The sequence below is a fragment of the Eubalaena glacialis genome, chromosome 2, assembly GCF_028564815.1.
Source record: "Eubalaena glacialis isolate mEubGla1 chromosome 2, mEubGla1.1.hap2.+ XY, whole genome shotgun sequence".
Lineage (NCBI taxonomy): Eukaryota > Metazoa > Chordata > Mammalia > Artiodactyla > Balaenidae > Eubalaena > Eubalaena glacialis.
The window spans coordinates 173,964,106-173,982,106 of record NC_083717.1 but is presented as its reverse complement, the minus strand read 5'-3'; the positions used below and the strand labels follow the sequence as shown (position 1 = coordinate 173,982,106).

Here is an 18,001-nt window from a genome sequence, read left to right as displayed (position 1 = left end):
ATGAAATGGAAGTGAAGTTGGGAAGATGCTAGGGTTGTGGCTAAGAAGAAGAAGAAGCAAGGGCAGTGGGGAGAGGGTAGGGGAGCCCATGAGAAGGCAAGAGAGTGTGAATGTGGAAACTGGGAAAGTAGTAAAAGAGAAGCTGAAAGTTTGTCATTGCAGCACCTAGCACAGGGCTTTGAATATAAGAAGCACTCAGTAAAGAAAAAGATGAAAAAAGAAGTTGGGTCTCAACCAAACAGTGAACTTTCCCCAATCTTATCAGTCAGGTAATCACTGTTTCTCTTATGGAGGGCAGAAGTTTCTTCCCCAATACTTCCCACAAGAAAGTAGAACTGTCAGTTTTAAGGCAGCCATTAAAAAATTTTGAAAAAGAAGATGAAAGCAGTGTTTAAGGAAAATTCATCTGGCCATAGTATGCAGTTTAGGTTACAGTGAAGAGAGAATGGTGTTGGTGAGTATGGCTAGAACTCAGGTGCATCAGGAAGGTAAGGGAAAATGAGGGTCAGTAGGGAAGTTTTCAGTGAGAAAGAGAAAAATGGTCACATAGTATACTAGATTTTACTCTATGATTTAAAATGAGAGGAACTCTGAGGAAGCATTGTTAGTGACAAAAATAGAGATGAGTGTGGTAGTAGTAGAAAAGAGAACTCTTTTTCATGAGACAGTATTTTTCCTTCATCCTCTCCAATGTGAATGTTGACAATAGTTTTTTATCCTCTTCCTGGAAAAGAGGACTCTTCATCAAAGAAGATGGAACACAGATGGTATGAAGATATGTGGCCAGTGTGGACTTCGCCAAAATCCTGAACTCAGAATGTCTAGGTTGTAGACCTAAGACCTGACTGTGGGTGAATACTAGGGAAAGCAGAATGACAATTTGATGAAGGGGCAGGAACACTAAGCCACTGCTCTGCTACCTAGTTGGAGCATGCCTGGAGTTGGTACTTAATACACAAGGCTATTTCCACTTCTGCAATGCAGTCTCTGTCACCTTTATCTCCAAATACACCAACCTAGACTCTTGAACCTAGTCAATGTAAGACCTAGGTAGTCAATGAAGAAGAAAACAATGTAACTTACAAAAGGAGAGGGATGAGGACAAATGTTTGAAAGGGTTTTGCAAAGACTGTTGGCCCCTTTTCCCAGATTATTATTATCTGGTGGATGTCGTAAAAACGAATACTAGCATTGACATAGTCTGTACTGGGTGGGGTTTATTTCCTCTTGTTTTGTAGGGGAAAGGGGGACCAGTAGTGAGTTCCATCCTGGTTTCCGTATATATGGTACTGTTTCGTTTACGTTAAAAAAAAATACTTCGAATTCAGTCTAGCTGTTGTATTTTTCCTCAGTGCTGATACCACTATGTCCAATTCAAATTTTCTAAATAAAACGAAGAGGAAGAGCTTAACATGTTACAAACACTTAACCTTATAATGTGTGTTTCTTGATATTTATTTGGCTCAAAAAAATAAAAATAAACCTGTGAGTTCACGGCCTGGAATTAGTGTCTAGCCCAGGTGTTAGCTAAGTTCTCTTAACTTCTACAACCACCTGAACTTTTAAATATTGCCCCACGATGGACTACGTTTCCCAAGAGCACACACAGAGAGAGGCCCTTGAAGTGCATTGTGGGAATTGTAGTCCTGGGTGACTTTTCGTCCAACCTTGGACTCATACTCTGATTCCGGGATGATTAAACCCAGGAGCTACCAATTACCTGGGGCCATGTCGGTGAGGCCGTGGTCCAACCGGGAAAGCCGGTGTGAGAATCTCGCGTAATGATTGGCCAATTCTTGACCCCAGGGGCGGTGCAATAAGGTGGGCGGGAAGGACGCGGCGATTGGGCGAGGAGCGTACGACGGCGGGCGGGGATTGGCTGCACGCTAGGGCAGGGAGGCCTGGGAAGGGGCGGAGGAAGGAAACCAGAGCAGGAAGAGCAGCGGCGAGGCGGCGGCGGCGGCGGCTGAGTTGGTGGTGGCAGAGGCGAAAGCGACAGCTCCAGCGGGTGGTAGCGGCCCTGAGAGCAGGATGCGGGTCTGGGTTGGGCTGACGCTACTGCTCTGTGCGGTGCTGCTGGGCTCGACCTCTGCGTCCTCGGGTCAGTATCCGCCCCCTCGGACTGGAGGCCAGGAGCCACCGCCCCCCCGGCGTCCATCCCGGGGCAGGGCCGTGGGGGCTCCAGCTCACACCTCGCAGTAGCCTGTCCCTCGCTGTCATTTCTTGGGCTTCGGTTGGCCTGGGTCAGAGCGGATGTTTAGGGGAGCTTGAGAGGGGAGGAAAAGAAGGGGCGGTCCCCCTGCTCACACCTCTCCTCACTTCACAAACTTTACACGACTCCTCCCGAAAGAGCAGTGACTCCATGGGAATGAATCCTGACAGCTGGCCTAGACCCACAGTGACACAGGAGCCCTTCCGGAGCTTCCACGACTCTCATGTAGATTATGTGCTGCATCGGTTTTGAAACTTTGGCTTTGGGATTTGTAAGTTAAGTAATTGGCACACCTGGGGTTGTCTGGGCAGAGCCAGGTGCATCAAAACCAGGATGTTGACAGTGGTTTGGTGGGTTTGCTTAGCACCTGAGATTGCCCTGTCTCTTTGTTTAAAAAATGAAGACTTTTGATGTAAATGTGCCTACTCCGTACCTCTTTTAAAGAAATATTCTTAAGAAAGTGTTTATTACTGTGTCACAGTGTTTCTGAGCTGCCCCATGTTTGCTGACAGTAATTTTATGATTTTTGAAAAAAAATCTTGGTTCTTATAAATGTAAAATGAATAGCATCTAGATTTAACTTTTTACATAGATAGAGAAATTCATATGCTTTTGATTTGATTTTCCAGTTAGCTGATTTATACCCTGGCTCTGAAAATTATCGTTTCTCTTTTTTAATAGTTTAATCTACCTACATCTGAAAACATCTATTTTGAGAGTGTTGGTAAAGAAGCATTTAGTGTTTCTGAGTATTGGTAAAAAAAAACAATCAGTACAATAAAGCTTTTGAATTTTAATCAGTTTCAGTTAACAAAACAGCAGTTCTGTGGCTTTAAATTTTTTTTGGAACAAGGCAGGGTATAAATGTCAACTCTTTTTTTTTTTCCCCAACAGAAAATTTCCCAGATGGTTATCTGAATCCTCAAATTATCCGTCCTAGTTGTAAGTCAGTGCTGTAACGGCATTCTGCTTCTAAAATAAGAGGTCTAAACCTAAAATTCTATCCATAGTGTGGTTTAAGATACCATTTCAAAAGCAACAAGCATATGCCAGTTACTTTACTGCCAACATCATGCTCTGAGGTCCGCCCCCCGCCTTCTAGTGTTGATTTGTGTTCATGACCAAATCTTTAAAACTCTGTGTAACTCCTGAAGCCACTGCTAGCAGTTATTTGATCAAAGGAAGTATGAAATCAGTACTGTAGAGTACCTGATGGACCATGAACCACCTGCATCAGAATTCCTCTTAAGGGTTTGTTAAAAACGCAGTTTTAGGTCTGGAACAGGTTGGGGTATCTGTAGTTTAAAAAGCTCCACAAGCGATTCTTCACACTAAAGTGTAAGAACTACTAGTTAAAGAATATGGTGCATATCCCTCTGAATTCAATTTGTAGAATTTAAAGAAAATTAAAGCATGTAAACATTTTCCTGCATCTTCCTTTGACTGGATTTCACATATCTAAAGCATCATGTCAGTGGAGATGATGCTTGAAGAAGTTTTTTAATCAACAGTTGGGATTCTCCATATATTATAATAGAAGACTGTTAATACTGAAGTGTTAAATCTTTGGGTTGTGTTGATGTACGCAAAGGACTATGTTCACAAAACATCTGTTCTGATTTCCATCATAGTTAAACTGCCAAAACATTTCTCTGGTAGAGGCAAAAATCTTACTCAGCCAGAACTAAAACTATATAGATGTGCATGCTGACCAGTAATAAAGGCACAACTGTTCTCACATGAAGTGCAAATATCATAAAACGCTTAAGTGAGGTAAAGTTTTATAAGTTGAGTACATGGATTTTCAGTTGACTTTTTTATTCATTAAATTGCTTATTTATATGGAATATCAGCCTCATTTTTATTTTAAAGATTTGTTCCTATTTAAAAATCAAGTTTTGGGTCATAATTTTGTGTTGACATAATGTTTGAGTGTTGGTGGTTACCCAGAGCAAGTTGCATTTATTGCCAGGTAGAATTTGATCAGCCATAAAAGGGAATCTTGATCCTACCATTGTTACTAGCTGTTATCTAGTATCTTGTCTTAAAGGCATGTAAAAGTATAATACTTTTATTAGAAATGTTTTCTTTTCCTTGTGAATAAATAAATTTAAAGGAGGAGATTTAAAAGATACTACTCTCATTTTCTCAAGATAATAATGAAAAATGCTTTAACTTTTCTCACATGTTTTCTTGTTTTTGACAGGAAGTGGCTTACTGGTTAAAATGGTTTACTTTTTTTCTTTATGCCAAATAATATTACAGAGTCTTGTAAATTAGGTCCATTGCTAGGTATTTCAGGTAACAGTTATATTAATTAACAGCATGTATTTAAAGAGTAGATTTCAGATTGCAGAATATGTTTCATTTCACTCTTCTTTTGTTCCTTAAAACTTTGTTGAGAGTCAACAAGGCAGATGATGTTATTCCCTTTTGACACTTGAGGAAGAGGAGGCTGAGCAAACTTGCTATATTGAACCATGTGTGTAATGTTAACATGTAATGAAGCCAGGTTTTGAGCCTAGCTCTCCAGGCCTTGGATTTGGAGTAACTGGGAATCAGCAGTATCCTAGGATCTGCACAGATTCAATGGCAAAGCCAAAGACAGGATATCTGGTCTCTTTTCACTAAACTTGTAAGACTTTCTGTGTTTGAAGATATATCAGTCTGTTTAATTTACATGACAAGTTGGAAAATGAATTTGTAATGACCACTTTTCCCTGAAAGAATATCCCCAGTATTTTGCAGTTTTGTTAGCTGATATAATAAAAATGAAAATTGATCTTTTTCGAAGGAAGGGGTATGATTACCAAAGTAATGTAAACCATGGTATTTTGGATATGATACTCTTGAGAGAAATCCATAACTCTTCATTGAACCCTTTTGCATTTTTCTTGTTGCTTGATGTATGTGTTCTGATAAAAGCATTACTATATTCTTTTTATTTATGTGTAACTTCAGCATTTTTAATCCTTACCTGACTGCCTATCAGAAGTCTCTAGGTTATAAGAAACTTCTTTAAAGTGTTACGTGAATGGACGTATTAGTTTGAAAGAGAAAATACCTTTGCTTTAAGATTACCATCTGGAGTAGGCTTTGCCAGTTTAGTAAATGAGAAGGAAAGCTCGTATTTACTAGTAACCTGAGTATATATTCCTAGTCTGTGGAGAGAGAAAAGAAAGAGAAGCATGATGCAATTCATACGAAATAACCCCGATGTCACAAGTTCCCATGTCTCTGGGAGTTCGGAAACACATTTTGCTACTCTAATGCCTAACAGCTTGTAGTGTCTCAAATGTACATGTCTTAAAATTTATTTATAGGCATCTATATTATTTACTTATTAGCTACATATGTGAACTATTGTGACAAGGTACTCAATTGAGTGATTAGTGATTTGAGTTCCAGCTAATCTAAAGTTTCAGTGTTTTGGGATATACCCTATACATTTCACATTTAATGTCTGCTCTTGATTTATTAACTAGCTAATGTTTATGACTAATTAAATACATTAACACATACCACTTTGTTATTAGAGATGAATTTTTTTTCCTTTATCCAAAGATCTGCTGAGAATGGACTTTGAACCATATGTTAGAACTTGGGCTTTGGGTAATACTTGTGAAGAAGTGAGCATGAAGGATGATTGTTCATTAATTGACATCACTACCTAAATGTTATAGGCACTGTGGGACTAATACATGCTATACCTTTCTCCTCCCCACCCACCAGAAATAAAATATTTGGAAGGTAATCTAAAAGTAGTGAACGTGAAAATAGCTATAATTTAAGTTTCCTTTGAATTTACAGCACTTTATATATGGCATAACCTCACCAGTAGACTGATTTTTCTCAAATATTCAAAAGAAACAAATACTGTGAAATAGAGTTGGGTATTTGGTACATAATGAGTTGGTTATACTTCTTAAAGTTGGCTCAGTACTTTGGTAACACAAACTCCAAAACATGTTTTTGTTGTACTTTGGAGAGTTACAAGTTACCAATCATATTTAGGATATAACCATATGAAGTAAAGATAAATGGCAACCATAACACCAAATTTTCTAGTAAAAAATCACATGGTCTTTATAGCATTTTGTCTACTGGTTAATTTCTCACATAATTTACGGAGCTGGCAATACTGAAGCTCACACCTGGATAAAATCAGGTAATTTTAATAGTAAGAAAGAAACTTAGAGATCATCTGACAGTTGTTTTTTTAACTGGCTGGGAATACAAAGATCAAATATTTGTGAATGGCCGTTGGGTTGTTGAATGTGTTTATATAAGATCAGGAAAAAGAATAGCAAGCAGCCAGAATAGAAGTAGCAGAGAAATGCAGAAAGAATAATAGAAGGAAACTTAATGTAATTGGACAAAACCAAAACAGCCAATATGAATTTGGAAGAAAGATGTAAATAGTGGCTGGAATTTTTATTTATTTGATACAAGCTATTCATTTCTTAATAAATAGATCTCATGTGAGTAAATACATGATAGTGTGATGCTACTTTTTATGCATATCGGGTTATGTCTTCAGTAAAGTCGAACACAAATTCTAACTATCTTTGGCAACTATGCTGTCAGATAATAATAATTCTTAATGCCCATCTTGAGTAGTCTTAGTGAACAATAAAATGCTAGTTATCACTAAAATAAGCTAGAGTAACTCCAGATTCTGAGCTGAGGAGAAGAATGGGTGGAATCCCAAACCACAAAATCAGGGCTCTATTTTTATAAATTTAGCAACTCATTCTCAGTAGTGGACTAACTATATACAAAAGAACTGGATGGCATCTGAAGAAATGTCTGGTTTTGGTGTTGGTGGTCTTGGTCTTCCTACCTGTGTACCAGATGAAGCTAATGTCTTTCCTAAATAAAGAGGAAAAAAATACCATCCCCAACGCCCTTTTTTCCTTTCACTTAATCTTTTCTGAACAGTTGTTGAGTACAACCAATTTTTAGATAATTATAGATTTATTTATCCAGTGTCTTATTATTTGTTGTATTATCAAATGCTTTCATTTAACATACCTGCAATTTCCAAACAAGAAAGATGACTAAATTGTCTTAAAATTTCTTTACAGATGAAGAAGGCAACCAGGATGAATCCTTAGATTCCAAGGTGTGTACTCAAATTTACATTGACCAGTATTTGATGCCCAGTTTAAAAGCATGAATGATGTATCTTAAAAAGGATGTGAAATCTGCATCTTTTGAGCAACAGAATTGTATTTTTAAAAAAAAGGAAAAGAAAGATAGTGCCAATATTAGTTCTTCTGGGAGGAAAAATCACTGACCTATAGGAGAGAGAATAATAAATATTTCTAAGAGTGTTGGTTACTAGATTTAATTCCAACTTAAATGTGCTCTGTGTGTGTGTGTGTGTGTGTGTGTGTTGAAGAGCCTGAAGGCAGTTACATTTTTTACTGCCTAATGAGAGATTGATTTTATTCTTTTTATTTTTTAGTTTTTTAATTTGAAGATGTAACCCCTGCCATTTGTTTCCACTTATCAGTTTTTATTAAAAAAATCTGTTAATGCACTTGGTTGATTGAATGAATAAGGCTGATTATTACATCTTCAAAGAGACCAATCAGTTATGATCCTTTATCTCTAGATTGGAAGGAATGTAGGTAAGAAACAGGAAGTTATAGTACAGGGCTGTCATACGGGGAAGTATGAGATATATTGGGAGCAAGTAGGGGGAGACCCTAACCTAGACTAGGGGAATTTAAGGAAGGCTTCTTGGGAGGAGGTAACATCTAAGTTGAAATCCGAAGAGTCAGGTTTAGGCAGGTGATAAAGGCATGTGATGGACACATACCAAAGTGTATAGAGACGAATGAGTATGACACATTCAAGGAACTGAAGGAGATGTATCTGGATTAGTGAAAGAAATGGTCAAATTAGGTTGGAGGGAGTCTTGTTAGTAGTGGAAACTAAAAATACTTTATATTGTCAGACTTCTTTGCCGTCAGATGAGTCGGTAGAGGACCATAGCCCAGCAGGCAGAGTAGTCGCTGGTCAGATATTCCTTGATTCAGAAGAATCAGAATTGGAATCACCTATTCAAGAAGAGGAAGACAGCCTCAGAAGCCAAGAAGGGGAAAGTGTCACAGAAGAAATCAGCTTTCTAGAATCTCCAAATCCAGAAAACAAGGACTATGAAGAGCCAATGAAAGTACGGAAACCAGGTAGTCTGGACATTTTGTTTACTTTTGCCTTATTTAGGAAGGAGGCAACTGAAATTTTAAAGCTAGTATAGAAGATGCAGTAGTCCTATTTTACTGATATTCACCACATATAATGTAGAGTGTATAATTTTACAGGATAAGTTACAGAAGCTGAATTTGATAGTCACAATTGCATTTGTATTAGTATTCGAACATTTCTTTCTGGACTCCAGTATGTAGCAATCTGTCAGAGTGGTACACAAAATAGAAACTCAGACAGGAAGGGTTGTCTAACTTGCTGCTTTGGTTATTTTCAGAACTGTGTTAGGATTTTTACTACAATAATCTTTTCAGTCATCCTAGGTAATTTGATTTAGTTGTTTATCCTAAAGTTACATAAAAACTTTAATCCTCTTCTAACTTTTGCTTTCTTGACACTGTAATTTTTAAATTTACAGCTTGATCTTTCTCACAGTAGAGTGTGCTAAATACCTGTTCTTTTAAAAATTAATTATTAATGTATCCACTCTGCCCTGTCCCACCACCCATCTGTCATTTAGTTCATTATTTCAAAAATCACGGCCATATCTGCTTATTCTGTTATTAGCCAATCTTGAGAATTGATCCAGGTTTTACCTTTTAAAAATATAATTTTTATTACAAACATTTTGTACAAAAAAAGAGAAACCATTTTTTTCTTTGATTAAAAATACCTTAATCCCATCAAGTAGAAATAACAGCTGTCAACATAGTGGAGAATACTCTTTCAGGCTTTTTTCTAGATGTATGGTTTCAAGAAGACTAAACTGGTTCAAAATGTATATACTGTTTTACAGCCTGTGTTTTGCACTTAACAGTTTGTCTTGAACATTTTCCCATATTATTTAATATTCTTTTACAATTTAATGGTTAATGGCTATAAAAAATTTTACATGTCAATATACCATAACAATATTTTTTTTTGCTGGGAGACCATTTTCAGTATACCTTTGTACATGTCTATGAAAATTTCCTTAGAGTTAGTTCTTAAAAGTAAACCTTAAAAGTAAAGTATAAAATTTGAAAAGACATTTGAGTCATATTGCTAAACTGTTCTGCAGAAAAGTAAGTCTGTTCCTTTTCCTGTACCTCAGCCAAGTGTATATTACCATTTTTAAATTTTTGCCAAATATTTATTTTCATTCCTTTCTTTTTTGTTGGGGAGACTTCCAAACAAGCACAAAAGTAGAGTGTGTAATGACCCCCATGTACCCACCGTCACCCAGCTTCAACAGCCATCGACACTCTTGTTCTTGCTTCATCTTTGCCACTCCATATCCATTTACTCTTTTTTTTGGCTAGAGTATTAAACAAATTCCACATTGTTTTACCTGTGTGCATATCTCTAAAAGTAAGAATTTTTTTTCAACAAAATGAAAAATACAATAGTATTATAACACCCACAAAATTAGCTATTATTCCTTTATCACCCAGACCCAGATTCCGTTTAGTTTTCCCAGTTGTTTCAAATGTCTTTTTGGAATTGGTTTCTGTCAGTCAGTGTCCACACTAAGATCTTAGGTTTCTCTTAATCTGTAACAATTTTCCCTTCCTTGTTTTTAAGTGTCATTTTATTTGTTAAAGAAAGAACATCCTTTGTGCCATAGGATTTCCCTCATTCTAGATCTAGCTGGTCATATGCTAGTAATGCAGTTGAACTTGTTCCACTATCTGCTGTCTAGTCTATGAACTGGAAGTTAGCGCTAAAGCCCCGGGTAGATTTAGTTCTATTTTTTAATCGATAATATTTATAGTTAGTGTTGTATGCTTCCCATTGCATTACCTGGGAGTTATATAGTATCTGATTGTCCCACTGTCCTTGCTGACTGGTCAGCAAGGTTGGGTGGTGTCAGCCTGACCCAGCCATTCGAAAGTTCCTCATTGACCTTTCACCCAGAGGTTTTGGGAACCATTTCGTTTGTTGTCTGGATGCATTATTTCATTAGGAGTTTCAAAATAATGACTTGTTAACTTATCATTCCTCCTGCATTTGTTATCTGGAGTTCTTTTCTAAAGAAGAACTTTCCCTCATCAACTATTTGGTTACCCAGAAATATAATCCACACAGCAAGATAAATGCTTGATTCTTTCCCTTGAAATATTTTCAAATAATGATTTGGTGCCCTAGCAACCTCCAAAAGAGACCAGTGAATATGTTTTCTGTTTGTTTTGCTTTGCTTTTGAGCATCATTACAAATCCATGGGTTTTATACAGCTATGCTTTACTCTTTTGCAATCATTCTTTTTTATTGCTCACATTATTCCATTTTTGGCTCTTGAGAGTCCCTTTAAGTTCATTCCTTTGTCCTTTTGACTAATCGTAGGTAACTTTTAAACTTCTTCCTTTTTAGGCAGGACAAGATGTCCCAAATTCATCTTATACTTTTCCTTACCCCAAAATGAATCTCAGCCATTTCTCCAGGGAATCCATATTCCTTTTAGTGGGAAATTGTATTTATTTTAGATACTGTAATCTAGACACCAAGGATATGCATTGCAACTGAATTGTCATTACTAATAGGCCTTTTTGGTGGGTAGGGTTAGGAAATGTAACATTGATATTGATTATTCCAGTTCAAATTAAATATTACAGGTGAGATAACACAGAGGGTCAGAGTGACAAATTAAACTCACAAGAATCAGAGATCCTACCCACTATCAAAGGTGACTAATATTTTCAAAGATAAAATTATCACAAAACACAAGACACAAGTCACAGATCTGTGGCTGCCAGAGCTGCTCCCAGGTCCTGTCTTACCTCAATTAAGATGCGCTCTGGCTTATTTTAACATACGTTTTTTATATATGAGGACTTTGAGTGATTCATATGGAGTGTCACTTCCACAAAAGGGAGCTATTTCGGTTATGAAACATCTCCAGTTTATTCCCTGATAACTGCATGGCTTGTGTGGTATTTTCTAGGAAGTCATGCCTGGTAAATACGTACATCCTAGGTTTATGTACAGTGAGCCGTCTGGACAAACCAGGTCCAACCTGGTAAAGCAGTGCACAAGTAAGGACTCTCCTGGTGGTAAATACCTCGAGTGCGTTTGCCAGAAGGCCTCTTGTTAGCATGTGTCTCGGATGATTTGATCACGTCACCTCTCTGTCTCTCTGTTTCTTGGGCAGTAAAAAGAGAGAGTGGATTTCAAGTCTGCTGTTAGTCCTTTCCACCCATCAGGATTTTTGCTTCTTTCTTTTCTGTTTGGGTCTCCTTGCCCTGATGCTGAAAATCATGGTACCTAACAACGTTAATGTTACATTACTTTAATCAAACAAACAAACAAATAAATAAAGTATATATCATTTCAAAATAACAATGGCAACCTTACCACTAACCACCGAATGCAGTTTAAGGTTTCTTTGTGGTTCTTTTTGTTCTTAGTATATATTTTCCTAGTGATTTGTATCAATAATATGATGTGTTTTAAAATCATTTCAGTAATGTTCTGTGTGGTCATACCAACAACTTTATAAACATTCAGATTCACTTGTTTTAGTTTTTCAATAATTGCTTTATTTTTTTTCATTCAAACTTGTTTTTAATGTATTATTTATACATGAAAAGGCTTATGTACATACATGTAAGTTGCATATGCATGACTTTTCGTGCACTCCCAGCTACATTAGACCTGGGTTGTATGACAGTTACCTCTAGACTTGCTTCCTTTGTCAGCCTCTTGTCCATGTCTCTGCATATTGATCCTCCTAAAACCCAAATTTGATCCTATAACTCCCCTATTTACAACCCCCATTATCTTCCATTTGCCTATGAGATGAAGTGCTTGCTCCTGAGCAAGATTCACAAAGCCTTCTGTGTGCACGTGGCCGCCATCTTCTGTGACTTCATCTCCCAAAGCTTCCCCCCATTTGCCCTCTTCCAGCGATGCTAAACCCATCACCCTTCTTCAGAGGCATATACCAGTTCACCCCACTGCTTAGGATACCTCCCTCACCCCCTTGCCCAAATCCATGTATCGCATTTCTGCTCATCCTTAGAGATAAACTTAGGTTTCTCTTTTCTGAAGTAGTTCCTGAACCACCCAAGGGTAGTTACGAATCTCTTGTATGTAAGGACTTCTTGTCTAGTGTCCCTGCTTTCACCCTTTCCCTTGATGCCAGTTATCTAATAGGCAGACTGATCCTACTTCCTGTTCACAAGCCACCAATGGCTTCCTGTCACGTTCAGAATAAAATCCAAACAAGGCTTTATGTGATCAAGCCTCTCCTCTCTGACCTCATCTGTCACTCACATGACTCCAGTCACACTTGCCTTCTGCTGTTGGTTGGAACATTTCACACTTATTCCCAGTCCCCAAGACCACACCCCCGGGCTCGATGATTCTCTGGAAAGGCTCACAGGACTCAGCATATAGTCGTATTTACAGCTATGATTTATTACAGAAAAAGAGTACAAAGCAAAATCAGCAAAGGGAAAGGTGCATGGGGTGAATCTGGGGGACGCCAGATACAAGGGTCTTCTCCCAGAGGAGTCACACGGTATGTGTTTAATTTACCCAGCAAAAAGTTGTGACAACACGTGTGAAATGCTGTCTACCAGGGAAACTCCTTAGAGACCTAGTACCGGAGTTTTTATAGAGGGCTAGTCACATAGGTTCTCTGTGCCTAGCACATACCAAAATTGCAGACTCCCAGAAGGAAAGCAAGTGTTCAGCATAAATCATATTTTTTGTACAGTTGGGGTGAGTCACTCATAACAGTTAGGGTAGTGGGAACCCTTCCAAAATCTTAAGTTCCCAGACACAAGCCAAGGGCCAGCCTTGTAAGCAGGCCTTTTCAAGGATAGAAGTTTAGACCTGCTATGTTCACTCTACTCTACGTGGCATTCCCCTTTGGTCATTGGCCAGGTTGTCTACAGCAAAATTATTATCAATATGACCCAGACAGCAGAGTGAGACCAACCTGCAGTATTGATTTCAGTTGTGCTCTTCACGTGTCTTAGCCAAATAAGAAATCCCATTAATCATAAAGGTCTATCTTAGAAAGACAGGTAGCTTCCTCCTTAAGTTTTTGTTTCAACCTTTTTTACCTGGCTCTAAGCATCAGTTCAGGCCCAGTACAAGTCTGGCCGGTAAGTTGAAGCTGCGTTGAAAGCCTTCCAGGGCTGAGGCAGTGTCGTGATAGTCAGGGTACACCTACAGAAGTACAATCCCAGAAGGAATTGTTGGGGATTCCCAGGGAATCCCTAGAAACGGAGAGTTTACAACCGTTGGGCACCCCGAGCAAGGCATAAATTAGGCAGTGTGATGTGGCTGCCCGCCATGGGTATCTTGTCCTAGGGATCCCAGTGCAGTCTGAAAGATTTAGTTCAGTGCTTGGTCTCAGGGGGACTGCCAATCTGTTCCAAACAGTTTTGTTGCCTGTGACAACAGTTCATCCACCTCATGAGCGTGGTCAACATCTGGAGGTTTTCTGCATGCAAAGTGCAGGGGTTGGGTCAGCTCCTGCCGCCTCATAGTCAGCCCTGCCAGGTATGATCATAGCTCAGCTGTCTGAATTCAGAGCACTCTCAACAGCTTGGAGAGGTGCACAGAGAGTTTTCCTTCAGGAAGAGGAAGAAGCTTCCAGAAGTAATTTCGAAGAACAAAGATCATAATGCCCTCTCCCCTCCCTTGTGCCTTTCCAGCTGCAGGGGTTTTGGTTTATTTCCCTTGGTGGTTCTAAAATCAGTGTTTTCCACTCAACATTCATAATTTCATGTTTTTACAGTCATCCCCTACTCTCATCCAGACCTTTCGTCTGGAGGGGTTCTCTGAAAGAGGTGCAAAACATTTTCATAGAAAAACCCCTTTATACAGCCAAACCAGAAAAACATCATATTCACGAATCGGTCAGGACAAAACTCCTGAATTTTCAAAAAATTTCAAAATAGTTTTACATAACCTCCCACTGCTTTCACTGTGGTGACTTATCTGGTGAACAGCCTAGAAAAGATCAGCCCCTTTCTGAGGATGGCTGCATGACTAATCAGCTTGCACTCAGGCGTGTGCAGCAGGAGAGACGTGAGGGAAGCAGAGTCAGAGGTGTCAGACCATCGTTGCGAATGGCAGCTCTTCAGGAGACACAGGCACAGGGAGTTGACCTCAGTTAGACATGCTCTAGAGGGGGTTCGAGTCGTCTCAGCCTGTCAGGAGTGATCAGAGGTCACAGTTCCTGTGATGTACCCTCTCCCAAATTGCAGCTTTCAGCTATAGCCACAAGTTAAGAATGTGGTCAGGCTGTGTCAGCACTATACAGGCAGTCAGCAGCTTGATTTCAGATGGTCCCATCAAAGAACAAGTCCTTTCCTGCTGGGATTTGTATGGGACCCAGACGGTGCAGCCGAGCAGCTATGATGTCCTCACAGGGTAGACCCCACAGCGAGGTGGCCTAATGTGCAGAGGTCACAGAGTATGAGTTCTCTTTATGAGCCTATGCCTGCTTTCAGTTCAGCACAGCTCCCGCTTAGGCTGGAAGCTTATACCAGACAGTATCAGGCCTCAGCGTAGAATCAGATACAGGCAATTAGGATCTGTGAATTCAGGAGTTTAAAAAAAGTCAGAGGCTTTTCTTCAGCAGCAAAGACTAGATGCTACAGGCCAGAAAGGCCAAGTGGCAGATAAGGCTTTCCTATGACCGTCTGGTTTTGTCATTCTTCAAGTCCAAATCGACCCCTTCACAAATATGCACATCGGTCTCTAAGGGACAGACCTCCACTTTCACAAGCTCTCATTAGCCAACTAAAACCTGCTTTTTAGAACTCTAAAAGTAGATCTCCATCTGTAGATCACCTTTCTTTCTTATTGTCTCCCTTTTTCCAGAGGCTCCAACAAGCAAAAATCCATGCCTTCCTTAGCAAAACTCATCAGTTACAGAGACTTGTTCTGTTTCCAATACTCAGAGAGTTTAAATTCCAACCCGCCCACTGGCGGCAAAAAGCAAGGAAGTTGTGTCCCACTAACACATTTCTTTTTTTGCAGCTTCGCTTGATCAGGATGATTCCTCTGGCATGTATGCAGTTACAAGCATTTAACATTTTATATCCATTTTTACCATACATCCAGATGTCATAACCACAAAATATAAAGTCACTAAAAAATTTTCCTTTTTTTTTCTTTTCCCTCATTGCAAATTTACTTAAACTCCTAGCAATAAATTCAGTGTTTGCAGTGTTAGCATTGCAGCTGCCAGGGAAGATCCAGGCTGGAATGCAGGGGAGGAAGGGGAGTGGAGGAGGTACTGCAGCAGCAGCTAGGCTGAAACAACTGCTGTGGTGTTACCTCCCTCCCTTTTTTTGTTGTTGTTTTGTTTTATCTAAAATGTTGCTCCAGCCCTGGGACCTGATTTAAACCCCACCCCCGGCCCACTTGGAGAAGAAAACAATGCAGACTTTTAACATTTTTGGCCTTTTCACCTTTGGGCATTTGGGGGCCCTTTTTCCTCCCTTGGAGGAGAGAGCAAAACCCAAAGGGATCACTTTAGCCAGCATGGCCAGAAGCAGTGTGGGATGCAGCACGCCCACTCTCCAGGAGTTGGATCTATCATTTTCAGATTCCACAGGTAACTTTTACCTCTCATAGCATACAGCAGATCAGCTACTGCTGCATACCATGGATAACCCCATAATCAACTGGGCACCAAAGATACATCACACCTGGCCCCTTATTCTTCTTTTCCCAAAATTTCACCAGCTTTCAGTGAGTCAGGGTTGGTTTAGGGAACCCCACTTCTGATGCCAGTTGATATTGGGAGACCCCCTAGACCACCCGTGGGTTCATTGATTTGCTGGGAGGACTCAGGATATAGTTGTACTCACAGCTATGATTTATTGTAGCGAAAGGATACAAAGCAAAATCAGCGTGGGATGAGGTCCAAAGGAAACAAGGTGCAAGTTTCCCAAGGGTCCTCTCCCAGTGGAGTCACACAGGATGCACTTTATTCCCCTAGCACAAGTGACAACACATGTGAAATGTTGTCTTCCAGGAAAGCTCATTAGTGACCCAGTGCCTGGAGTTTTTAGTGGAGACTAGTCATGTAATCACTCTCCGCCTGGAATCTACCAGAATTGCAGACTCCCAGAAGGAAAGCAGATGTTGAGCATAAACCACATTGTTTGTACAAGCAGTTTAGGTACAGTGAGTCACTAGGGTTAGGGTGGCAGGAACCCTCCCGAAGTCTAAGTTCCCAGATGCCAGCCAAGGGCCAACCTTTCAAAGGCTGGCAGTCATGTCTGTTGTGTTAACTGTTTTCTGCATATCACCTCAGTAAACATCTGTTGAAAATGAATGAATGAAGGGCCACCAAGAGGGGAATGATTACACTGTGGTATTCCCCTGTTACAGAATACTCAATAGTCATTTTAAAAGGAACATGTTTTGTTGGCACATAACAGAAAATCCATCAAACAGTGGCAGGAGCAGAGGTTTATTTGGCGCACATAACCAGAACTCCGTAGATAAGGTGGTTCAGGGCTTGTGCCATCAAGGATTGCAGCTCCTTCTCTCTCTCCTGTTCAGTCTCCTTAGTAAATAGACTTCATCGTCATGTTTGTCCCAGGCGGTCACACCTGGTGGCAGCTGTATCTCCAGGTCCTAGGTCCTCAGGAAGAAGCGGTGCCTGCATCAGAGGAGCAGAGGCCTCCCTCAGAAGTCACTAGTAGAACCTCCAAAACTATCACTTGACCGTCCCTAGCCCTACAGAGGTGAGGAAGGGGTTACAAATTGTTAGCCAATCTACACTGGCTGCCACCTGAAGGAATGTCAGTGATAAGTGAAAATGTCACACTGTAAATAATTCACTTAGTATTGAGAGAAGCCTGGGACCCGGGACCCTTTGCTGCAGTGCTGCAGTGCTTGCCCCTGGACACACCTCTCCTCGAGCAACAAATATATAGAAACTGAATGGGACTAAAAATAACTGCCTGCGTGTGGCAGTGGGGCAAAATTATGGTCAAAAGATAACAGGAGACCAAAAAACCCAACTGCCACTTTTGAAGAGCCGGGAGCAAAAGCAGGGGGTCGGGAGCAAAAGCAGGGTACTGAGCATGCCCCCTGCACACAACACCATAAAGGGGTGGGCAGACCACCTAAGGCACCCCTCCGGCCCGACCCCTGGACACACCCCTACCCTCACCCCATATAAGGAACCAGCTCGCGCCCCATTGATCCTCTATTGCTCAGGGTTCTCCAGAGAAATATCAGTAGAACTGAAGGCCCTCTGCTGGCAGAATTCCTTCTTGCTCTTGTTCTGTTAGGCCTTTAACTGGTTGATTGAGGCCCACCCACATTGTGGAGGGTAATGTGCTTTACTCAAAGTCCATGATTTAAATGTTAATCTCATCCAAAAAGCACCATCACAGAAACCCAGCGTTGTGTTCGACCGAACATCTGGACACTGTGGCCCAGCTAAGTTTATACACAGAGTTAACCATCACAGGTCCCTTATGGGAAAGAAAGCCATTTGTTCCCCCACATTCGCACTTGAAAAGAAAAATGAACCTCTTTTCTAGGAACAGTCATTACCTTCGGAGAAAGATAATTTTCAGTGGTTAACTAAAGATGACTGATTTTTCTTT

General features: G+C 40.1%; 1 protein-coding gene across 1 annotated transcript in view; it reads left to right on the top strand.

Annotated features, from left to right (window-relative positions):
• The first annotated feature begins 1,938 nt into the window (after positions 1–1,938).
• The window catches only part of SEL1L (SEL1L adaptor subunit of SYVN1 ubiquitin ligase), a 55,997-nt gene continuing 39,934 nt past the window's right edge, over positions 1,939–18,001 (top strand). The window contains exons 1-3 of the mRNA XM_061181149.1: positions 1,939–2,101; positions 7,300–7,337; positions 8,178–8,409. Of these exons, the coding sequence (XP_061037132.1) occupies positions 2,032–2,101; positions 7,300–7,337; positions 8,178–8,409 (340 nt within the window). The 5' untranslated portion in view covers positions 1,939–2,031. The remainder of the gene's footprint in view (positions 2,102–7,299; positions 7,338–8,177; positions 8,410–18,001) is intronic.